Consider the following 24,494-nt stretch of genomic DNA (forward strand, 5'->3'; position numbering starts at 1 on the left):
TTACCTAGCCAAATGCCTACATCGTATTTGGAGATGTAGTTATCTAACCATGAGAAACACTCTTCGCGCCACTTCGATACAGTTACGACCGGAAGTTACTTTTTCGTAGCAGATTAGTACAAAGTATTACGCAACGGGTAATGAAATTCAATGTAGCAGGTTAGGACAATTTGGTTAAGGTTATGAAAAATAATTAGGGATGGCAAAACTGCCCTCCTAACCTGCTATTAAAATAATTTCGGGTCGTAGCTCTTATCAAAATGGCGAGTAAAAGAACTAGGTTAGTTGTCCGTAACCTGGTAACTAACGCTTTACCTTTACAGGTGATGGGTAACTGCAAATCCCTTGGCCTTCATTCTATTTAGATAAATGTTGAAAAATATTTCCAAAAACGTCGTATACTACCTAGTACACTGAAAACGTAGCAGTACGCACCGGAGTGGAATATTTTACGGAAGCGTTTTGAAGTCGACGTCTGAGGGTTGTGTCTCCAGGAAGTACAGGCGGAAGTGATGTCATATTCCTTATTCTTTCGCCATGCCATTTGGTCTCGGCTAGAAAGGGTACAGCTATGGACGGAAGTTGATATTTATATTTATTTTATCAAACAAATCGAAGTACTTGTTTCTCTCCAAATGGGTATAGAATACAACCTTTTAGTTTCAAGTAAGGGCTTTTTACACTATTAGAATGCACGTTCACGTCATTGTGTGTGCTGGTACAGGCTGCTGCACCTACAATGGAGTGAATTATAATATGAACAAACAGCATTGACATTGACATTTTAGTCATTTTGCAGACACTTTTACCCAGAGCAATTTACAGGAACAATTAGGGTTAAGTGCCTTGCTCAAATGTACCTTGGCAGATGTGTTACCGGGTAATCTCTGGTAGTGAAGTGAGCTGTATCATAGTCCTGTCACTGCTTCACTCCTGGCTACGTCAATATATATAAAACATATTTAAATAAATAAAAAGAGTTCAACAATTTTGTTGACTTTCTGCTCACTTTATTGCATTAGTGAGCCCTCAAAATGATACCTAAGCTTAATTTGCTACGTAGGTTATCTGCCTTTTTTGCAATTATTTTCCATTGGACAAAAGATATAACCCACAAATATGTTGGCTTAGGTTTTTTCCAAAGTACCAATGTTTTTAAATGATTTTATTTGATTTCAACTAATTTATGTTAGTTTATTTGTTATGCATACTTTAACATTGGGTTTCCATGCTGGTAGTAGTGTCTGGTAGTAGTGTCTGGGTTTTGATTTAAAATGTATGTTTGTGCCATGTTTTATTCCCCTCCCCTGATCCTGCTAGGGGATTCGGTTACTGCCCCAACACTCTTAACCTCTAAGCTACCTGCATTACCAAGGGGTTCACATTTTTCCAAATAGGGTCCCCTGCATTTTCTAGTGCCAATTTGGGGTCATCTGCAGAAAAAGTTTAGAGACCCCTGACATAGCAGCAAGGCCGGTTACCGACCAGACACGCAGGGCATTAGCCTGGTGGCCACTACTTTTTATGTCAAGTGTATTTCACCATGTCTCAACAGACTTTACAGAACAAATGATTTTTAAAAAGGATTGAATTATAATAATGAATAAATAAAAACAAGACACAACAAAGGTAATGGAATAGAGTTCAAAGATGACCAGTCTGGCAGCAAATCAAATGGCATGCGACAAATACAACAGGTGTAGTAGACCTTACAGTGAAATGCTGAATACAACAGGTGTAGTAGACCTTACAGTGAAATGCTGAATACAACAGGTGTAGTAGACCTTACAGTGAAATGCTGAATACAACAGGTGTAGTAGACCTTACAGTGAAATGCCGAATACAACAGGTGTAGTAGACCTTACAGTGAAATGCTGAATACAACAGGTGTAGTAGACCTTACAGTGAAATGCTGAATACAACAGGTGTAGTAGACCTTACAGTGAAATGCTGAATACAACAGGTGTAGTAGACCTTACAGTGAAATGCTGAATACAACAGGTGTAGTAGACCTCACAGTGAAATGCTGAATACAACAGGTGTAGTAGACCTTACAGTGAAATGCTGAATACAACAGGTGTAGTAGACCTCACAGTGAAATGCTGAATACAACACGTGTAGACCTTACAGTGAAATGCTGAATACAACAGGTGTAGTAGACCTTACAGTGAAATGCTGAATACAACAGGTGTAGTAGACCTTACAGTGAAATGCTGAATACAACAGGTGTAGTAGACCTTACAGTGAAATGCTGAATACAACAGGTGTAGTAGACCTTACAGTGAAATGCTGAATTACAACAGGTGTAGTAGACCTTACAGTGAAATGCTGAATACAACAGGTGTAGTAGACCTTACAGTGAAATGCTGAATACAACAGGTGTAGTAGACCTCACAGTGAAATGCTGAATACAACAGGTGTAGTAGACCTTACAGTGAAATGCTGAATACAACAGGTGTGTAGTACAGTGAATGCTGAATACAACACGTGTAGTAGTTACAGTGAAATGCTGAATACAACAGGTGTAGTAGACCTTACAGTGAAATGCTGAATACAACAGGTGTAGTAGACCTTACAGTGAAATGCTGAATACAACAGGTGTAGTAGACCTTACAGTGAAATGCTGAATACAACAGGTGTAGTAGACCTTACAGTGAAATGCTGAATACAACAGGTGTAGTAGACCTTACAGTGAAATGCTGAATACAACACGTGTAGTAGACCTTACAGTGAAATGCTGAATACAACAGGTGTAGTAGACCTTACAGTGAAATGCTGAATACAACAGGTGTAGTAGACCTGACAGTGAAATGCTGAATACAACAGGTGTAGTAGACCTGACAGTGAAATGCTACAACAGGTGTAGTAGATACAGTGAAATACTGAATACAACACGTGTAGTAGACCTTACAGTGAAATGCTGAATACAACAGGTGTAGTAGACCTCACAGTGAAATGCTGAATATAACAGGTGTAGTAGACCTCACAGTGAAATGCTGAATACAACAGGTGTAGTAGACCTTACAGTGAAATGCTGAATACAACACGTGTAGTAGACCTTACAGTGAAATGCTGAATACAACAGGTGTAGTAGATACAGTGAAATGCTGAATACAACAGGTGTAGTAGACCTTACAGTGAAATGCTGAATACAACAGGTGTAGTAGACCTTACAGTGAAATGCTGAATACAACAGGTGTAGTAGACCTTACAGTGAAATGCTGAATACAACAGGTGTAGTAGACCTTACAGTGAAATGCTGAATACAACACGTGTAGTAGACCTTACAGTGAAATGCTGAATACAACAGGTGTAGTAGACCTTACAGTGAAATGCTGAATACAACAGGTGTAGTAGACCTTACAGTGAAATGCCGAATACAACAGGTGTAGTAGACCTGACAGTGAAATGCTGAATACAACAGGTGTAGTAGACCTTACAGTGAAATGCTGAATACAACAGGTGTAGTAGACCATACAGTGAAATGCTGAATACAACAGGTGTAGTAGACCTTACAGTGAAATGCTGAATACAACAGGTGTAGTAGACCTTACAGTGAAATGCCGAATACAACAGGTGTAGTAGACCTGACAGTGAAATGCTGAATACAACAGGTGTAGTAGACCTTACAGTGAAATGCTGAATACAACAGGTGTAGTAGACCATACAGTGAAATGCTGAATACAACAGGTGTAGTAGACTATACAGTGAAATGCTGAATACAACACGTGCAGACCTTACAGTGAAATGCTTACTTACAAGCCCCTAACCAACAATGCTTTAAGAAGTTAAGAAAAATAAGTGTTATGTAAAAAATAGATAAGTAAAAAAAAAAAAAAAAAAGTAATAGCAGCAGTAAAATAACAATAGCGAGACTATATACAGGGGGGCACCGGTACAGAGTCAATGTGGAGGCTATATACAGGGGGTACCGGTACAGAGTCAATGTGGAGGCTATATACAGGGGGTACCGGTACAGAGTCAATGTGGAGGCTATATACAGGGGGTACCGTTACAGAGTCAATGTGGAGGCTATATACAGGGGGTACCGGTACAGAGTCAATGTGGAGGCTATATACAGGGGGTACCGGTACTGAGTCAATGTGGAGGCTATATACAGGGGGTACCGGTACTGAGTCAATGTGGAGGCTATATACAGGGGTACTGGTACAGAGTCAATGTGGAGGCTATATACAGGGGTACCGGTACAGAGTCAATGTGGAGGCTATATACAGGGGGTACCGGTACAGAATCAATGTGGAGGCTATATACAGGGGTACCGGTACAGAGTCAATGTGGAGGCTATATACAGGGGGTACCGGTACCGGCTCAGGACCTCAGACTTGGGAGAAGGTTCCCCATCCAACAGGACAACGACCCTAAGCACACAGACAAGACAACACAAGAGTGGCTTCGGGACAAGTCTCTGAATGTCCTTGAGTGGCCCAGCCAGAGCCTGGACCTGAACCCAATCGAACATCGCTGGAGAGACCTGAAAATACAGTGGAGCAAAGAAGTATTTAGTCAACCACCAATGGTGTTATTTTCCACCATAATTTGCAAATTAATTCATTAAAAATCCTACAATGTGATTTTCTGGATTTTTTTCCTAATTTTGTCTGTCATAGTTGAAGTGTTCCTATGATGAAAAAAGATGAGAGGCCTGTAATTAAGTGGGAGAACTTGCACAATTGGTGGCTGACTAAATACTTTTTTGCCCCACTGTATATATAATAGATATATCTAAGGTTAGCTTGACATGGTGTAATTGACTCAACACAAACACATAACACTTCAGATGTCTTATTGAGTCATTAAAATCAGTTGTTATTTCAATTCAGGAAGTAAACCAAATTCCAATTCCAACATTTTCCCAACTGAAAAGCATTGAAGAACATTTGAATTGCAGTGTATTTCCTGCATTGACACCAACCCTGTTTGGTAAACAGAAAAAAATGTCAACATAAAGAAGGTATGTAGGCTACTATGGCTCTAATATGTGTAATTAATACTAATAATATACTTACGGGCTTCAAACTCACTGAGGAGCAACAGCCTCTGACTGTAAACGTTCTGTTGTGACTTTATGGACATAAACACACACAAAGCAGAAACATTTAGGTGGAATAGCCAAGAGTGAAAGTCATCCGGTATTGTCCGGTAAAAACAAATAATCACCACAGTAAAACTTGAACCTGTCACAATAATTCAGACCATTATTTAACATTACGGCATGTCAGCTGCAGGAAAATGAGCGAATTCACTTTAAAACGGGCGCTATACACTTCTAAACTGCGGTTAGAGAACAACATTTTTATTCACCCCAAGGTGGAGATAAGTGTTTGAGACGCGCATGTACAGCAGACTGGCAGCATCAATTCAGACGACAGGTGGACTTAATGACAAACACCTTCAGGTTTTACGTAACCGGCGTCTCTTTCCATCAGCGCACTGTTTGGATGATGGAATGATTCTGTGATTGGACAAACGTGTGCGGGAAGCCAACGGGAGCACCTTTTGAAGTGGTTGACCAATCAGATGAAAACATCATGACTGGTTGTATTTATGCCACATTAAAAGGGCATGATAAAAGTGATATGAACATTCTTTACTAGATCCTACAGAAATTATACTAAATTAATAGGGATTTTATATACAATTCTCTGGTTAGACCCATTTTTCTCATGCACGCGCACACACGCTAGGGTTCTTCATGGGTCTAAAAAGTTGGACCTGTTACGAAACGGACCTGGTGCTTTCCCACGCGGACCAGATATGCATAAATTAAAAAGTTTAAAATATAGGAGACCTGTTCCGAACGGACCTGGGGCTTTCCCACGCGGACCAGATATGCATAAATTAAAAAGTTTAAAATATAGGAGACCTGTTCCGAACGGACCTGGGGCTTTCCCACGCGGACCAGATATGCATAAATTAAAAAGTTTAAAATATAGGAGACCTGTTCCGAACGGACCTGGGGCTTTCCCACGCGGACCAGATATGTTTAAAATATAGGATACCTGTTCCGAACGGACCTGACAACTTTTTTTAAAGCTACTTCATTAACCGGAGATAATAAAGGGCGCGAGAGAGAGGTTCTAGCAGGCCTCTTTGACGGCATCAAACGAGGAGAAACTAGTTAAGCCAGATAACGTCAGCTCGCTAGGCTAATTAAGGCTGCAGAGCACGCGCTTTCCAATCCTACAGATAACAATCACTCCATTCAGAGTATCAAGTAGCAGTATACCTGTTGGCACTTGGTCGTTGTAGCCTAACTTTTAATGACATAATTTTAATTCCATCTTCCATTGATTAGGTATCTCCTAACTTTTAGTATGTTTCTTTTACATCAACAGGGAGCGTCAGGAACACATCTACAGTGGCTTCAGAAAGGATTCAGACCCCTTGATGTTGTTACCTTACAGCCTAATTCTAAAATGGATTCAAGAGTATTTTTCCATCATCAATCTAAACAAAATACACCATAATGACAGAACAAAAACACATTTTTAGAAATCTTTGCAATATCACATTTACATAAGTATATTTGAAATCGGGAGTAAGAAGGAAATCTTCCAACCAGGAGTTCTGGGAATTTTGCAACCCTCAGTTCAGACAACATAAAATGGCTCAGACGTTGCTGGAGAAATCCATTGACAATCTTATACCACCATCGTGTGGCCAAAAGATAATATGAATTAGCTTGGGTGTGGGTCAGTGGGAGAATCTCAATTGCATTCATTGACTTCTCGCGTCCTTCTCGAAACCCATTGGAGGAGATCAGAAGTGCGGAAAGTCTGAATTTCTCATGTACAATTGAGATATATTTAATTGACCAACTCCCAGGTGAATGTATTGATATCTTTTGGGCAAACGATGTTGGTACAAGACAGTCAATGATTATTCCAGCAACGTCTGGACCAATTTATTTTGTCTGAACTGAGCGTCGCATTAGTGAATTAGATAATGGTTGTGTCGCCACCTGGTGGTGACAGTTGGTTCTTTATCTTTATATAATAGTGATCTCTGCTGCCGTCTTCTGGACAGACGATATTTTAAAGTCGTACATTGGAGTGTGAATTGTTAGTTGTGAACGTGAATTGACTAGAATTAACATAAAACTCACGATTGTGGTGTAACAAAGCAAAGTGACAAAACATACCCACTGATAGGCTACATGAAATGTTGAAAGAGCGAATCACATAGGGTTTCCACTCTTAAGATGCACAAAAAAAACTCCACAAAAATGCCAAACAGTGTAAATGCAGATTTTATTTTATTTTTTAATGACCATTGAATTTCCAAAACGTGAACGTGACTCTATTTCCTGTGACCTCACAACCAGTCTGAGTAGTCAGTCCACTGGTGAGGAGGGAGTCTGATGAACATTGTGTTCCTCGAGTTCAAATACGACCAGTCTGAGTAGAGTCTGATGAACATTGTGTTCTTCTTGAGTTCAAAGACGACCAGTCTGAGTAGTCAGTCCCACTGGTGAGGAGAGTGAGGAACATTGTGTTCCTCGAGTTCAAATACGACCAGTCTGAGTAGAGTCTGATGAACATTGTGTTCTTCTTGAGTTCAAAGACGACCAGGCTGAGTAGTCAGTCCCACTGGTGAGGAGGGAGTCTGTTGAACATTGTGTTCCTGTCCTGGTAAAAGTTCAGGTCAGTCCGTCCGTGGAATGTAGTTGAAAAACAACCAGTCTGACAGGAAATCAACGAAGGCTGAAGGTGTAACAGTGGTGTCCAACATCCTCAGGGCAGGTCCACATGTTGAGGATGGAGTCAGACTTCATGTCCCTTTAGTTTGGCAAATAGAGGATCTGTGAATAAAATGAAGAGAGAAATGATGCAATCAACATTCTGGAGGTGGTTAAATATTATATATATATTTATTTGTACCTTTATTTAACTAGGCAAGACAGTTAAGAACAAATTCTTATTTTCATTGACGGCCTACCGGGGAACAATGGGTTAACTGCCTTGTTCAGGGGCAGAACGACATATTTTGTACCTTGTCAGCTCGGGGATTTGAACTTGCAACCTTTCGGTTACTAGTCCAACACTCTAACGACTAGGCTACACTTCGTGATTAGTGCCAGTGTTAATCACAGTGTTAATCACAGTGTTTAGTGCCAGTGTTAATCACAGTGTTTAGTGCCAGTGTTAATCACAGTGTTTAGTGCCAGTGTTAATCACAGTGTTTAGTTCCAGTGTTAATCACAGTGTTTAGTGCCAGTGTTAATCACAGTGTTTAGTTCCAGTGTTAATCACAGTGTTTGAATTCCATGCTGTCACAGTTACCAGCCCTTTCAAGCTTAACATCCTTATCATTTATCGCCCTCCAGGTTCCCTCGGAGAGTTCATCAATGAGCTTGATGCCTTGATAAGCTCCTTTCCTGAGGACGGCTCACCTCACAGTTCTGGGCGACTTTAACCTCCCCACGTCTACCTTTGACTCATTCCTCTCTGCCTCCTTCTTTCCACTCCTCTCCTCTTTTGACCTCACCCTCTCACCTTCCCCCCCTACTCACAAGGCAGGCAATACGCTCGACCTCATCTTTACTAGATGCTGTTCTTCCACTAACCTCATTGCAACTCCCCTCCAAGTCTCCGACCACTACCTTGTATCCTTTTCCCTCTCGCTCTCATCCAACACTTCCCACACTGCCCCTACTCGGATGGTATCGCGCCGTCCCAACCTTCGCTCTCTCTCCCCCGCTACTCTCTCCTCTTCCATCCTATCATCTCTTCCCTCTGCTCAAACCTTCTCCAACCTATCTCCTGATTCTGCCTCCTCAACCCTCCTCTCCTCCCTTTCTGCATCCTTTGACTCTCTATGTCCCCTATCCTCCAGGCCGGCTCGGTCCTCCCCTCCCGCTCCGTGGCTCGACGACTCATTGCGAGCTCTCAGAACAGGGCTCCGGGCAGCCGAGCGGAAATGAGGGAAAACTCGCCTCCCTGCGGACCTGGCATCCTTTCACTCCCTCCTCCCTACATTTTCCTCCTCTGTCTCTGCTGCTAAAGCCACTTTCTACCACTCTAAATTCCAAGCATCTGCCTCTAACCCTAGGAAGCTCTTTGCCACCTTCTCCTCCCTCCTGAATCCTCCTCCCTCTCTGCAGATGACTTCGTCAACCATTTTGAAAAGAAGGTTGACGACATCCGATCCTCGTTTGCTAAGTCAAACGACACCGCTGGTTCTGCTCACACTGCCCTACCCTGTGCTCTGACCTCTTTCTCCCCTCTCTCTCCAGATGAAATCTCGCGTCTAGGCCCTCTCCTATTCTCTCTATACACCAAGTCACTTGGCTCTGTCATAACCTCACATGGTCTCTCCTATCATTGCTATGCAGACGACACACAAGTAATCTTCTCCTTTCCCCCTTCTGATGACCAGGTGGCGAATCACATCTCTGCATGTCTGGCAGACATATCAGTGTGGATGACGGATCACCACCTCAAGCTGAACCTCGGCAAGACGGAGCTGCTCTTCCTCTCGGGGAAGGACTGCCCGTTCCATGATCTCGCCATCACGGTTGACAACTCCATTGTGTCCTTCTCCCAGAGCGCTAAGAACCTTGGCGTGATCCTGGACAACACCCTGTCGTTTTCAACTAACATCAAGGCGGTGGCCCGTTCCTGTAGGTTCATGCTCTACAACATCCGCAGAGTACGACCCTGCCTCACACAGGAAGCGGCGCAGGTCCTAATCCAGGCACTTGTCATCTCCCGTCTGGATTACTGCAACTCGCTGTTGGCTGGGCTCCCTGCCTGTGCCATTAAACCCCTACAACTCATCCAGAACGCCGCAGCCCGTCTGGTGTTCAACCTTCCCAAGTTCTCTCACGTCACCCCGCTCCTCCGCTCTCTCCACTGGCTTCCAGTTGAAGCTCGCATCCGCTACAAGACCATGGTGCTTGCCTACGGAGCTGTGAGGGGAACGGCACCTCAGTACCTCCAGGCTCTGATCAGGCCCTACACCCAAACAAGGACACTGCGTTCATCCACCTCTGGCCTGCTCGCCTCCCTACCACTGAGGAAGTACAGTTCCCGCTCAGCCCAGTCAAAACTGTTCGCTGCTCTGGCCCCCCAATGGTGGAACAAACTCCCTCACGACGCCAGGACAGCGGAGTCAATCACCACCTTCCGGAGACACCTGAAACCCCACCTCTTTAAAGAATACCTAGGATAGGATAAAGTAATCCTTCTCACCCCAGTGTTAATCACAGTGTTTAGTGCCAGTGTTAATCACAGTGTTTAGTGCCAGTGTTAATCACAGTGTTTAGTGCCAGTGTTAATCATAGTGTTTAGTTCCAGTGTTAATCAGTGTTTAGTGCCAGTGTTAATCACAGTGATGTCCACTCCACATACAGTATAATAATTGGATAACATTGACATCCCCAATAAGCTATTCTTCTAAGCCACAATGTTTGCGTTGAGGCAGGCAGCCCAATTCTGATAAATGTTCCATTAATTTACATTTTGACCAATCACATCAGATCTTTTTCAAAGCTGATTTGATTTGTCAAAAGACCAATTACTGAAGAAAACAAATTCAGAATTGGGCTGCCTGTCTCAAGGCAGCAAAATTGTACAAAAAAAATTCTGATTCTTAAATATAATATTTAGGGATTTAACACACCTTTAGGGATTTGGGGTTTTCACTTGTGTAGAGTTGAAAGTGTTTAGTCCAACATGGGGGGCTGATAGGACCACGCTGCTTTAGAGATACTCTGCTGGAAACACAAAAAAATGTATGAAGATATCAGACCAAGCAATTACAGCTAATTCACATTCCTTTAAGTGTTGACCTGAATGCTATTGGCACCAGTCAGATTCTATGAATTCTTAAAATGTTATCATAATTTAACCCCCCCCCGCCATAAAAAACAAATTACTTTGCATACCTTTTCATCCAGAGGCTCACGTGTCACAACGAGCTACGGAGTCTGATTCATACGCAGTGTCTGGAGAAGGGGAGACTTGTGCCCTGAGACGAGTTGACTGAGTGAGAGGGTCACTCACAAAACAGAGGACGAAAACAGAAAAACTATTCCGATCGAACTGCAGTTCCTCACAATAAAATGACAGCTCTAAGAATGTCAGTGGAAGTATCCTTAAAAAAATAAAAAATACGTAAAAATAATCTTAGTTTACGGTAGAATAACTCCCTGTTCAAAAAAGGAACATATTGGTAACAGTAAGGCAGGTCTGGATACAGTCTCTAAATCTTTCCACAAAAAAAGGAATATATTGGTAACAGCAAGGCAGGTCTGGATACAGTCTCTAAATCTTTCCACAAAAAAATGAAAAATAAATAAATAAAAATAGCCCACTGATAAAAATAATAAAAATATGATCCATCATAGTAGGTTATTTCACTAATGCTACTACTACATACTCTTAGAAAATAAAACATCTTTGTCTTTTTATTTCTAACAAAAAAAGGATCAGAGGTGCTTCTATAGAGGCTTGTATTTGTAGTGGAGTTCGTTTCGTCAATGATTACGTCGTAAAATAGTTAAGAAAACAAAAAAAGTCTGGCAATAATCTTGCTGTATTCAGTCTCTACAGCAAGACCAGACATCAAAGGTTAAACAGGAAGGAAGGCCAAGGGAATCTGCACAAATCCACGATTCAAAGACTAAACCCTTAATACAAATACATTGTCTCCCTATTTTCACTTAATCCTAAAAATACTAGTGCTACTCCTCCTTGTGTACCAATTTCTGAATTGGTCCAAGAAACGCTAGCGCAGCCCTCCATTAAACATTTAGCTACAGTATATCCCTAATGAATGCACATCTCCGTTAGGCTCGTTGACTGTGTTCTAGGGTGACTAATAGAGTGGAAGTCTACGGACTTCAGGGAGACCTAAAACTAACATTCGGAACCTTTCGCATTCCAAGTGTGATCCAAAGATCAATGTAGCATACAGTCATTTGAAAACACACGTTTTTAAACTGTGAAACTATTGTGATAAAGGCAGCCCAATATATGAAGGTAGAGTTAAGTTATAGCATGCCTTTGCTTTACCTATATGAAAGTCTGTGTGTATTAAGCAGGTAGACCTACTTCAGGACAGAAAGAAAATACTTTAAAACACAATGTCCTCCCTTCAGCTGAGACAGAAGTTCAACCAGCACAAATAGTCAGAGTGATGCGGAATAGCTGGAGCTGGTTGCCAATCTGGTCATTGATTTGTCATTGTAATGTGTGTATCAGTCAGTTTCTGTTTTTCCACAGTTAGGCTACATCCTGTCCAGACTGAAGCTCCATCGTGTCCAGACTGAAACTCCATCGTGTCCAGACTGAAACTCCATCCTGTCCAGACTGAAGCTCCATCCTGTCCAGACTGAAGCTCCATCCTGTCCAGATTAAAACTCCAACCTGTCCAGACTAAAACTCCATCCTGTCCAGACTAAAACTCCATCCTGTCCAGACTAAAACTCCATCCTGTCCAGACTGATTCTGGGTGTTTCTCTCTACCACACAAGTGATCAACAGCCCTTCTTCCTTTTGGCAAAACTCTTGTTGTCTCTGCTTTCTGCAGTGATTTTAAACAGTTGTTTTGTAATTAGTACAGAGCCATTCCCAGGTACGAGTCGTCTTCTTGAACTGAGGGAATTTGACTTTTGCAGATTTTCAATAGGCCCCTGATCTGTATCCAGCAAGGATTTGTTAGCATTTCTTCTCAGAACCAGTCTCGACTACAAAGCATTTTGAAAGTTCGGTAAGAATCCACCTCGTGTTGCACTTCATCACATATAACAATATCAATCTTTTTCAGGCAAATGAGAAACTGGCGTTTCACAGCGAGCAGATCAGACTTTTCTTTCCATCTTGTATCCCCCCCCCCTGAGATCTCAGCCAGGAAGTAAAGGAAGTGCTTTTCTTTTCCCTGGCAGATCCATCTCATCTCAATGAGGTTCTACTTGTCTGACAACTTTCTTTTCCTTCTTGGCTATAAACATGTATTTATCCTCATTAAATCCCTTTTTTCCCCTGGTTACTTCTGTCAAGTCTATGGTATTTGGTCTCAAGTGATTCTGCATTGGACCGTCTGGTTATATCTGTGAAGTTGGCTCGGTTTTACTTCCAAAAGGACCACTTTCTGCAGCTGGTAGTGGTGACTGTGGAAGGCTGAATACATTTCCAGTCAGAATATTACTGGGTGTTGATTCATGCCATGATCCATCTTTGATCAAATGCTCTTCAGATGTTCTGACGGTATCTTGGTCTTTGCAGAAATAAACCAGTTTGACCTCAGAGTGTAGATCTGACTCCTCCTCCTCCTCCTTTATGCAGATCTCAGCAGGTCCATTATCCCGGTCAAGCATCGCTGCTTCATCAGTGGAGACAGTTTCAGCTGTCTCCACAGAGATAGTGTCTTTACCATGATGAGGATAAACCAGCCTTGCGTTTTGTTCCATATTTTTGTCAGGAAAAAAAATCTAAAAGCACATTTGTTTTTGCTTGGCTTTTAAGCACACTCGGTATTATGAACACCTCTTTTGAGATTTCTCTTTTTCTCACGAGCTCAGATTTGTGTTTCTGAACCATTTGTTTCACTTTACAGCAAATATGCAGTGGAAATAGATTACGTCTCTGATTTTGCAAACTAAAATCAAAATTGTATTTTAGAATATCAATGAGAATGCGCCCACTTTTTTAATTTTTATGATGGGATTTCATCCCTGCATATTTATGCACCTCAAATATTACACCGTTTGTCAGTAAATTCAATTCCAGTTTCTGTTTAGATGGTTTGGATGTGATATCAAGGTCCAGACCTATTTCCTCACAGAGTGGGTAGCACGCTTTGGCTTTCACCATATTTTTGGTGTGAGACGTCACATTTGATTGGTCCAAGTTGGTAACGTCAATTTGCTTTGTTTCGTCAGTACAAAGTGCAAGGTCAGTTTCATCAGAGATTCTCTCTATTTTGACAAGACGAGGTTCTATTTGTACTACTTCAGAGAAATGGCCTTCCTCGGTCTCCTTGGTTACTAACATGTCCATGTCTTTCTTCTTCCTCATTAAATTCAATCTCCTCCTTTTGATACTTCTTTCATTTGGTATTTCAGCTCAAGTGATGCTCCCAGTGACCTTCTGGTTAGTGGACATCTCCGCAGGGTTCTTTCGTTTGCGTGACTTCTTTAAAAAAACTTCATTTTCAAGTCCCAATCTCCATGTACGTTTTTTACCTGTCTTGCGCCGTAAAACTGCTCTTAACCTTCTCATAATATCTTCGGCCAGCTCAGTTTTCCCACTTTTTAAATCCAAATCAAAATTATGCTCGAGAAACTCACACACAACCTGCTTCCGATTTCCACACACTTGTGAGGCAAAATCAGCCTCAGTGGAGAAGCTCTCAGTCTTCTCAGTCTTCAGTCTTCTCAGTCTTCACATGCAGAGGAGAGATCAGGCCCACAACAGGCTCCTCCTTTATGCAAACGTCAAAAGGTGTAGGATTTGACAAGCTGTTTTGCAAATAGAACTGTGCCCATTTAAGGGAGTATTCCAAAACTGTAACTGTCTTTGGATCAGGAAGGTCAAAGACTTCAGTAGACCTAACAGTGAAATGCTGAATACAACAGGTGTAGTAGACCTCACAGTGAAATGCTGAATTACAACAGGTGTAGTAGACCTTACAGTGAAATGCTGAATACAACAGGTGTAGTAGACCTCACAGTGAAATGCTGAATACAACAGGTGTAGTAGACCTTACAGTGAAATGCTGAATACAACAGGTGTAGTAGACCTTACAGTGAAATGCTGAATACAACACGTGTAGTAGACCTTACAGTGAAATGCTGAATACAACAGGTGTAGTAGACCTTACAGTGAAATGCTGAATACAACAGGTGTAGTAGACCTTACAGTGAAATGCTGAATACAACAGGTGTAGTAGACCTTACAGTGAAATGCTGAATACAACAGTTGTAGTAGACCTTACAGTAAAATGCTGAATACAACAGGTGTAGTAGACCTCACAGTGAAATGCTGAATACAACAGGTTTAGTAGACCTTACAGTGAAATGCTGAATACAACAGGTGTAGTAGACCTTACAGTGAAATGCTGAATACAACAGGTGTAGTAGACCTTACAGTGAAATGCTGAATACAACAGGTGTAGTAGACCTTACAGTGAAATGCTGAATACAACAGGTGTAGTAGACCTCACAGTGAAATGCTGAATACAACAGGTGTAGTAGACCTCACAGTGAAATGCTGAATTACAACAGGTTTAGTAGACTTTACAGTGAAATGCTGAATACAACAGGTGTAGTAGACCTAACAGTGAAATGCTGAATACAACAGGTGTAGTAGACCTCACAGTGAAATGCTGAATACAACAGGTGTAGTAGACCTTACAGTGAAATGCTGAATGACAACAGGTGTAGTAGACCTTACAGTGAAATGCTGAATACAACAGGTGTAGTAGACCTCACAGTGAAATGCTGAATACAACAGGTGTAGTAGACCTTACAGTGAAATGCTGAATACAACAGGTGTAGTAGACCTTACAGTGAAATGCTGAATACAACACGTGTAGTAGACCTTACAGTCAAATGCTGAATACAACAGGTGTAGTAGACCTTACAGTGAAATGCTGAATACAACAGGTGTAGTAGACCTTACAGTGAAATGCTGAATACAACAGGTGTAGTAGACCTTACAGTGAAATGCTGAATACAACAGGTGTAGTAGACCTTACAGTGAAATGCTGAATACAACAGGTGTAGTAGACCTTACAGTGAAATGCTGAATACAACAGGTGTAGTAGACCTTACAGTGAAATGCTGAATACAACACGTGTAGTAGACCTTACAGTGAAATGCTGAATACAACAGGTGTAGTAGACTATACAGTGAAATGCTGAATACAACACGTGCAGACCTTACAGTGAAATGCTTACTTACAAGCCCCTAACCAACAATGCTTTAAGAAGTTAAGAAAAATAAGTGTTATGTAAAAAATAGATAAGTAAAAAAAAAAAAAAAAAAGTAATAGCAGCAGTAAAATAACAATAGCGAGACTATATACAGGGGGGCACCGGTACAGAGTCAATGTGGAGGCTATATACAGGGGGTACCGGTACAGAGTCAATGTGGAGGCTATATACAGGGGGTACCGGTACAGAGTCAATGTGGAGGCTATATACAGGGGGTACCGTTACAGAGTCAATGTGGAGGCTATATACAGGGGGTACCGGTACAGAGTCAATGTGGAGGCTATATACAGGGGGTACCGGTACTGAGTCAATGTGGAGGCTATATACAGGGGGTACCGGTACTGAGTCAATGTGGAGGCTATATACAGGGGTACTGGTACAGAGTCAATGTGGAGGCTATATACAGGGGTACCGGTACAGAGTCAATGTGGAGGCTATATACAGGGGTACCGGTACAGAATCAATATGGAGGCTATATACAGGGGTACCGGTACAGAGTCAATGTGGAGGCTATATACAGGGGGTACCGGTACCGGCTCAGGACCTCAGACTTGGGAGAAGGTTCCCCATCCAACAGGACAACGACCCTAAGCACACAGACAAGACAACACAAGAGTGGCTTCGGGACAAGTCTCTGAATGTCCTTGAGTGGCCCAGCCAGAGCCTGGACCTGAACCCAATCGAACATCGCTGGAGAGACCTGAAAATACAGTGGAGCAAAGAAGTATTTAGTCAACCACCAATGGTGTTATTTTCCACCATAATTTGCAAATTAATTCATTAAAAATCCTACAATGTGATTTTCTGGATTTTTCCTAATTTTGTCTGTCATAGTTGAAGTGTTCCTATGATGAAAAAAGATGAGAGGCCTGTAATTAAGTGGGAGAACTTGCACAATTGGTGGCTGACTAAATACTTTTTTGCCCCACTGTATATATAATAGATATATCTAAGGTTAGCTTGACATGGTGTAATTGACTCAACACAAACACATAACACTTCAGATGTCTTATTGAGTCATTAAAATCAGTTGTTATTTCAATTCAGGAAGTAAACCAAATTCCAATTCCAACATTTTCCCAACTGAAAAGCATTGAAGAACATTTGAATTGCAGTGTATTTCCTGCATTGACACCAACCCTGTTTGGTAAACAGCAAAAAATGTCAACATAAAGAAGGTATGTAGGCTACTATGGCTCTAATATGTGTAATTAATACTAATAATATACTTACGGGCTTCAAACTCACTGAGGAGCAACAGCCTCTGACTGTAAACGTTCTGTTGTGACTTTATGGACATAAACACACACAAAGCAGAAACATTTAGGGTGGAATAGCCAAGAGTGAAAGTCATCCGGTATTGTCCGGTAAAAACAAATAATCACCACAGTAAAACTTGAACCTGTCACAATAATTCAGACCATTATTTAACATTACGGCATGTCAGCTGCAGGAAAATGAGCGAATTCACTTTAAAACGGGCGCTATACACTTCTAAACTGCGGTTAGAGAACAACATTTTTATTCACCCCAAGGTGGAGATAAGTGTTTGAGACGCGCATGTACAGCAGACTGGCAGCATCAATTCAGACGACAGGTGGACTTAATGACAAACACCTTCAGGTTTTACGTAACCGGCGTCTCTTTCCATCAGCGCACTGTTTGGATGATGGAATGATTCTGTGATTGGACAAACGTGTGCGGGAAGCCAACGGGAGCACCTTTTGAAGTGGTTGACCAATCAGATGAAAACATCATGACTGGTTGTATTTATGCCACATTAAAAGGGCATGATAAAAGTTATATGAACATTCTTTACTAGATCCTACAGAAATTATACTAAATTAATAGGGATTTTATATACAATTCTCTGGTTAGACCCATTTTTCTCATGCACGCGCACACACGCTAGGGTTCTTCATGGGTCTAAAAAAGTTGGACCTGTTACGAAACGGACCTGGTGCTTTCCCACGCGGACCAGATATGCATAAATTAAAAAGTTTAAAATATAGGAGACCTGTTCCGAACGGACCTGGGGCTTTCCCACGCGGACCAGATATGCATAAATTAAAAAGTTTAAAATATAGGAGACCTGTTCCGAACGGACCTGGGGCTTTCCCACGCGGACCAGATATGCATAAATTAAAAAGTTTAAAATATAGGAGACCTGTTCCGAACGGACCTGGGGCTTTCCCACGCGGACCAGATATGTTTAAAATATAGGATACCTGTTCCGAACGGACCTGACAACTTTTTTTAAAGCTACTTCATTAACCGGAGATAATAAAGGGCGCGAGAGAGAGGTTCTAGCAGGCCTCTTTGACGGCATCAAACGAGGAGAAACTAGTTAAGCCAGATAACGTCAGCTCGCTAGGCTAATTAAGGCTGCAGAGCACGCGCTTTCCAATCCTACAGATAACAATCACTCCATTCAGAGTATCAAGTAGCAGTATACCTGTTGGCACTTGGTCGTTGTAGCCTAACTTTTAATGACATAATTTTAATTCCATCTTCCATTGATTAGATATCTCCTAACTTTTAGTATGTTTCTTTTACATCAACAGGGAGCGTCAGGAACACATCTACAGTGGCTTCAGAAAGGATTCAGACCCCTTGATTTTGTTACCTTACAGCCTAATTCTAAAATGGATTCAAGAGTATTTTTCCATCATCAATCTAAACAAAATACCCCATAATGACAGAACAAAAACACATTTTTAGAAATCTTTGCAATATCACATTTACATAAGTATATTTGAAATCGGGAGTAAGAAGGAAATCTTCCAACCAGGAGTTCTGGGAATTTTGGGAAAGTTAGCGGGAATTTTGCAACCCTCAGTTCAGACAACATAAAATGGCTCAGACGTTGCTGGAGAAAACCATTGACAATCTTATACCACCATCGTGTGGCCAAAAGATAATATGAATTAGCTTGGGTGTGGGTCAGTGGGAGAATCTCAATTGCATTCATTGACTTCTCGCGTCCTTCTCGAAACCCATTGGAGGAGATCAGAAGTGCGGAAAGTCTGAATTTCTCATGTACAATTGAGATATATTTAATTGACCAACTCCCAGGTGAATGTATTGATATCTTTTGGGCAAACGATGTTGGTACAAGACAGTCAATGATTATTCCAGCAACGTCTGGACCAATTTATTTTGTCTGAACTGAGCGTCGCATTAGTGAATTAGATAATGGTTGTGTCGCCACCTGGTGGTGACAGTTGGTTCTTTATCTTTATATAATAGTGATCTCTGCTGCCGTCTTCTGGACAGACGATATTTTAAAGTCGTACATTGGAGTGTGAATTGTTAGTTGTGAATGTGAATTGACTAGAATTAACATAAAACTCACGATTGTGGTGTAACAAAGCAAAGTGACAAAACATACCCACTGATAGGCTACATGAAATGTTGAAAGAGCGAATCACATAGGGTTTCCACTCTTAAGATGCACAAAAAAAACTCCACCACAAAAATGCCAAACAGTGTAAATGCAGATTTTATTTTATTTTTTAATGACCATTGAATTTCCAAAACGTGAACGTGACTCTATTTCCTGTGACCTCACAACCAGTCTCAGTAGTCAGTCCCAAGTCTGGTGAGGAGGGAGTCTGATGAACATTGTGTTCTTCTTGAGTTCAAAGACGACCAGTCTGAGTAGAGTCTGATGAACATTGTGTTCTTCTTGAGTTCAAAGACGACCAGTCTGAGTAGAGTCTGAGTCTGAACATTGTGTTTCCTCTTGAGTTCAAAGAGTTCGCAAAGATGACCAGTCTGAGTAGTCAGTCCACTGGTGAGGAGAGTCTGTTGAACATTATGTTCCTGTTGAGTTCAAAGATGACCAGTCTGAGTAGTCAGTCCCACTGGTGAGGAGAGAGTCTGATGAACATTGTGTTCCTGTTGAGTTCAAAGATGACCAGTCTGATAGTCAGTCCCACTGGTGAGGAGGAGTCTGTTGAACATTGTGTTCCTGTTGAGTTCAAAGATGACCAGTCTGAATAGTCAGTCCCACTGGTGAGGGAGAGTCTGTTGAACATTGTGTTCCTGTTGAGTTCAAAGATGACCAGTCTGAATAGTCAGTCCCACTGGTGAGGAGGAGTCTGTTGAACATTGTGTTCCTGTTGAGTTCAAAGATGACCAGTCTGAATAGTCAGTCCCACTGGTGAGGAGAGAGTCTGTTGAACATTGTGTTCCTGTTGAGTTCAAAGATGACCAGTCTGAATAGTCAGTCCCACTGGTGAGGAGGAGTCTGTTGAACATTGTGTTCCTGTTGAGTTCACAGTCCCACTGGTGAGGAGAGAGTCTGTTGAACATTGTGTTCCTGTTGAGTTCAAAGATGACCAGTCTGAATAGTCAGTCCCACTGGTGAGGAGAGAGTCTGTTGAACATTGTGTTCCTGTTGAGTTCAAAGATGACCAGTCTGAATAGTCAGTCCCACTGGTGAGGAGAGAGTCTGTTGAACATTGTGTTCCTGTTGAGTTCAAAGATGACCAGTCTGAATAGTCAGTCCCACTGGTGAGGAGGGAGTCTGTTGAACATTGTATTCCTGTTCTGGTAAAAGTTCAGGTCAGTCCGTCCGTGGAATGTAGTTGAAAAACAACCAGTCTGACAGGAAATCAACGAAGGCTGAAGGTGTAACAGTGGTGTCCAACATCCTCAGGGCAGGTCCACATGTTGAGGATGGAGTCATACTTCATGTCCCTCTAGTATGGCAAATAGAGGATCTGTGAATAAAATGAAGAGAGAAATGATGCAATCAACTTTCCATAGGTGGTTAAATATTATATATATATTTATTTGTACCTTTATTTAACTAGGCAAGACAGTTAAGAACAAATTCTTATTTTCAATGACGGCCTACCGGGGAACAATGGGTTAACTGCCTTGTTCAGGGGCAGAACGACAGATTTTGTACCTTGTCAGCTCGGGGATTTGAACTTGCAACCTTTCGTTTACTAGTCCAACACTAACCACTAGGCTACACTTCGTGATTAGTGCCAGTGTTAATCACAGTGTTAATCACAGTGTTTAGTGCCAGTGTTAATCATAGTGTTTAGTTCCAGTGTTAATCATAGTGTTTAGTTCCAGTGTTAATTAGTGTTAATCAGTGTTAATTAGTGTTAATCACAGTGTTTAGTTCCAGTGTTAATCACAGTGTTTAATTCCAGTGTTAATCACAGTGTTTAGTTCCAGTGTTAATCACAGTGTTTAGTGCCAGTGTTAATCACAGTGATGTCCACTCCACATACAGTATAATAATTGGATAACATTGACATCCCCAATAAGCTATTCTTCTAAGCTGGCCGCCCAACAACCTGCCCGCTTGACCCTATCCCCTCCAGACCATTTCCGGAGACCTTCTCCCTTACCTCACCTCGCTCATCAACTCATCCCTGACCGCTGGCTACGTCCCTTCCGTCTTCAAGAGAGCGAGAGTTGCACCCCTTCTGAAAAAACCTACACTCGATCCCTCCGATGTTAACAACTACAGACCAGTATCCCTTCTTTCTTTTCTCTCCAAAACTCTTGAACGTGCCATCCTTGGCCAGCTCTCCCGCTATCTCTCTCTGAATGACCTTCTTGATCCAAATCAGTCAGGTTTCAAGACCAGTCAGTCAACTGAGACTGCTCTTCTCTGTATCACGGAGGCGTTCCGCACTGCTAAAGCTAACTCTCTCTCCTCTGCTCTCATCCTTCTAGACCTATCGGCTGCCTTCGATACTGTGAACCATCAGATCCTCCTCTCCACCCTCTCCGAGTTGGGCATCTCCGGCGCGGCCCACGCTTGGATTGCGTCCTACCTGACAGGTCGCTCCTACCAGGTGGCGTGGCGAGAATCTGTCTCCTCACCACGCGCTCTCACCACTGGTGTCCCCAGGGCTCTGTTCTAGGCCCTCTCCTATTCTCGCTATACACCAAGTCACTTGGCTCTGTCATAACCTCACATGGTCTCTCCTATCATTGCTATGCAGACGACACACAATTAATCTTCTCCTTTCCCCTTCTGATGACCAGGTGGCGAATCGCATCTCTGCATGTCTGGCAGACATATCAGTGTGGATGACGGATCACCACCTCAAGCTGAACCTCGGCAAGACGGAGCTGCTCTTCCTCCCGGGAAGGACTGGCCGTTCCATGATCTCGCCATCACGGTTGACAACTCCATTGTGTCCTCCTCCCAGAGCGCTAAGAACCTTGGCGTGATCCTGGACAACACCCTGTCGTTTTCAACTAACATCAAGGCGGTGGCCCGTTCCTGTAGGTTCATGCTCTACAACATCCGCAGAGTACGACCCTGCCTCACACAGGAAGCGGCGCAGGTCCTAATCCAGGCACTTGTCATCTCCCGTCTGGATTACTGCAACTCGCTGTTGGCTGGGCTCCTGCCTGTGCCATTAAACCCCTACAACTCATCCAGAACGCCGCAGCCCGTCTGGTGTTCAACCTTCCCAAGTTCTCTCACGTCACCCCGCTCCTCCGCTCTCTCCACTGGCTTCCAGTTGAAGCTCGCATCCGCTACAAGACCATGGTGCTTGCCTACGGAGCTGTGAGGGAACGGCACCTCAGTACCTCCAGGCTCTGATCAGGCCCTACACCCAAACAAGGGCACTGCGTTCATCCACCTCTGGCCTGCTCGCCTCCCTACCACTGAGGAAGTACAGTTCCCGCTCAGCCCAGTCAAAACTGTTCGCTGCTCTGGCCCCCCAATGGTGGAACAAACTCCCTCACGACGCCAGGACAGCGGAGTCAATCACCACCTTCCGGAGACACCTGAAACCCCACCTCTTTAAAGAATACCTAGGATAGGATAAAGTAATCCTTCTCACCCCAGTGTTAATCACAGTGTTTAGTGCCAGTGTTAATCACAGTGTTTAGTGCCAGTGTTAATCACAGTGTTTAGTGCCAGTGTTAATCATAGTGTTTAGTTCCAGTGTTAATCAGTGTTTAGTGCCAGTGTTAATCACAGTGATGTCCACTCCACATACAGTATAATAATTGGATAACATTGACATCCCCAATAAGCTATTCTTCTAAGCCACAATGTTTGCGTTGAGGCAGGCAGCCCAATTCTGATAAATGTTCCATTAATTTACATTTTGACCAATCACATCAGATCTTTTTCAAAGCTGATTTGATTTGTCAAAAGACCAATTACTGAAGAAAACAAATTCAGAATTGGGCTGCCTGTCTCAAGGCAGCAAAATTGTACAAAAAAAATTCTGATTCTTAAATATAATATTTAGGGATTTAACACACCTTTAGGGATTTGGGGTTTTCACTTGTGTAGAGTTGAAAGTGTTTAGTCCAACATGGGGGGCTGATAGGACCACGCTGCTTTAGAGATACTCTGCTGGAAACACAAAAAAATGTATGAAGATATCAGACCAAGCAATTACAGCTAATTCACATTCCTTTAAGTGTTGACCTGAATGCTATTGGCACCAGTCAGATTCTATGAATTCTTAAAATGTTATCATAATTTAACCCCCCCCCGCCATAAAAAACAAATTACTTTGCATACCTTTTCATCCAGAGGCTCACGTGTCACAACGAGCTACGGAGTCTGATTCATACGCAGTGTCTGGAGAAGGGGAGACTTGTGCCCTGAGACGAGTTGACTGAGTGAGAGGGTCACTCACAAAACAGAGGACGAAAACAGAAAAACTATTCCGATCGAACTGCAGTTCCTCACAATAAAATGACAGCTCTAAGAATGTCAGTGGAAGTATCCTTAAAAATAAAAATAAAAATACGTAAAAATAATCTTAGTTTACGGTAGAATAACTCCCTGTTCAAAAAAGGAACATATTGGTAACAGTAAGGCAGGTCTGGATACAGTCTCTAAATCTTTCCACAAAAAAAGGAATATATTGGTAACAGCAAGGCAGGTCTGGATACAGTCTCTGAATCTTTCCACAAAAAAAGAAAAAAAAAAAAACAATAGCCCACTGATAACAATAATAATATGATCCATCATAGTAGGTTATTTCACTAATGCTACTACTACATACTCTTAGAAAATAAAACATCTTTGTCTTTTTATTTCTAACAAAAAAAGGATCAGAGGTGCTTCTATAGAGGCTTGTATTTGTAGTGGAGTTCGTTTCGTCAATGATTACGTCGTAAAATAGTTAAGAAAACAAAAAAGTCTGGCAATAATCTTGCTGTATTCAGTCTCTACAGCAAGACCAGACATCAAAGGTTAAACAGGAAGGAAGGCCAAGGGAATCTGCACAAATCCACGATTCAAAGACTAAACCCTTAATACAAATATATTGTCTCCCTATTTTCACTTAATCTTAAAAATACTAGTGCTACTCCTCCTTGTGTACCAATTTCTGAATTGGTCCAAGAAACGCTAGCGCAGCCCTCCATTAAACATTTAGCTACAGTATATCCCTAATGAATGCACATCTCCGTTAGGCTCGTTGACTGTGTTCTAGGGTGACTAATAGAGTGGAAGTCTACGGACTTCAGGGAGACCTAAAACTAACATTCGGAACCTTTCGCATTCCAAGTGTGATCCAAAG

General features: G+C 42.1%; 1 protein-coding gene and 2 long non-coding RNA genes across 3 annotated transcripts in view; all 3 read right to left on the reverse strand.

The window, feature by feature from the left end:
• Nucleotides 1–7,254: 7,254 nt before the first annotated feature.
• Nucleotides 7,255–13,382, reverse strand: LOC124001707. The gene is made up of 3 exons (XR_006832842.1): nucleotides 10,910–13,382; nucleotides 10,645–10,738; nucleotides 7,255–7,822 (listed from the first exon to the last, which is right to left on the reverse strand). It is a non-coding gene; the product is annotated as an uncharacterized LOC124001707 (long non-coding RNA).
• A 1,003-nt stretch (nucleotides 13,383–14,385) lies between these two features.
• Nucleotides 14,386–24,494, reverse strand: part of LOC124002280 — a 32,244-nt gene continuing 22,135 nt past the window's right edge. Inside the window, exon 3 of the mRNA XM_046309653.1 lies at nucleotides 14,386–14,512. Coding sequence (XP_046165609.1) covers nucleotides 14,386–14,512 — 127 coding nt within the window. The remainder of the gene's footprint in view (nucleotides 14,513–24,494) is intronic.
• On the reverse strand, nucleotides 20,249–23,708 carry LOC124001709. Its single transcript, XR_006832843.1, has 3 exons — nucleotides 23,486–23,708; nucleotides 23,221–23,314; nucleotides 20,249–20,687 (listed from the first exon to the last, which is right to left on the reverse strand). It is a non-coding gene; the product is annotated as an uncharacterized LOC124001709 (long non-coding RNA).

Source organism: Oncorhynchus gorbuscha, linkage group LG17 (assembly GCF_021184085.1).
Source record: "Oncorhynchus gorbuscha isolate QuinsamMale2020 ecotype Even-year linkage group LG17, OgorEven_v1.0, whole genome shotgun sequence".
Classification (NCBI taxonomy): domain Eukaryota; kingdom Metazoa; phylum Chordata; class Actinopteri; order Salmoniformes; family Salmonidae; genus Oncorhynchus; species Oncorhynchus gorbuscha.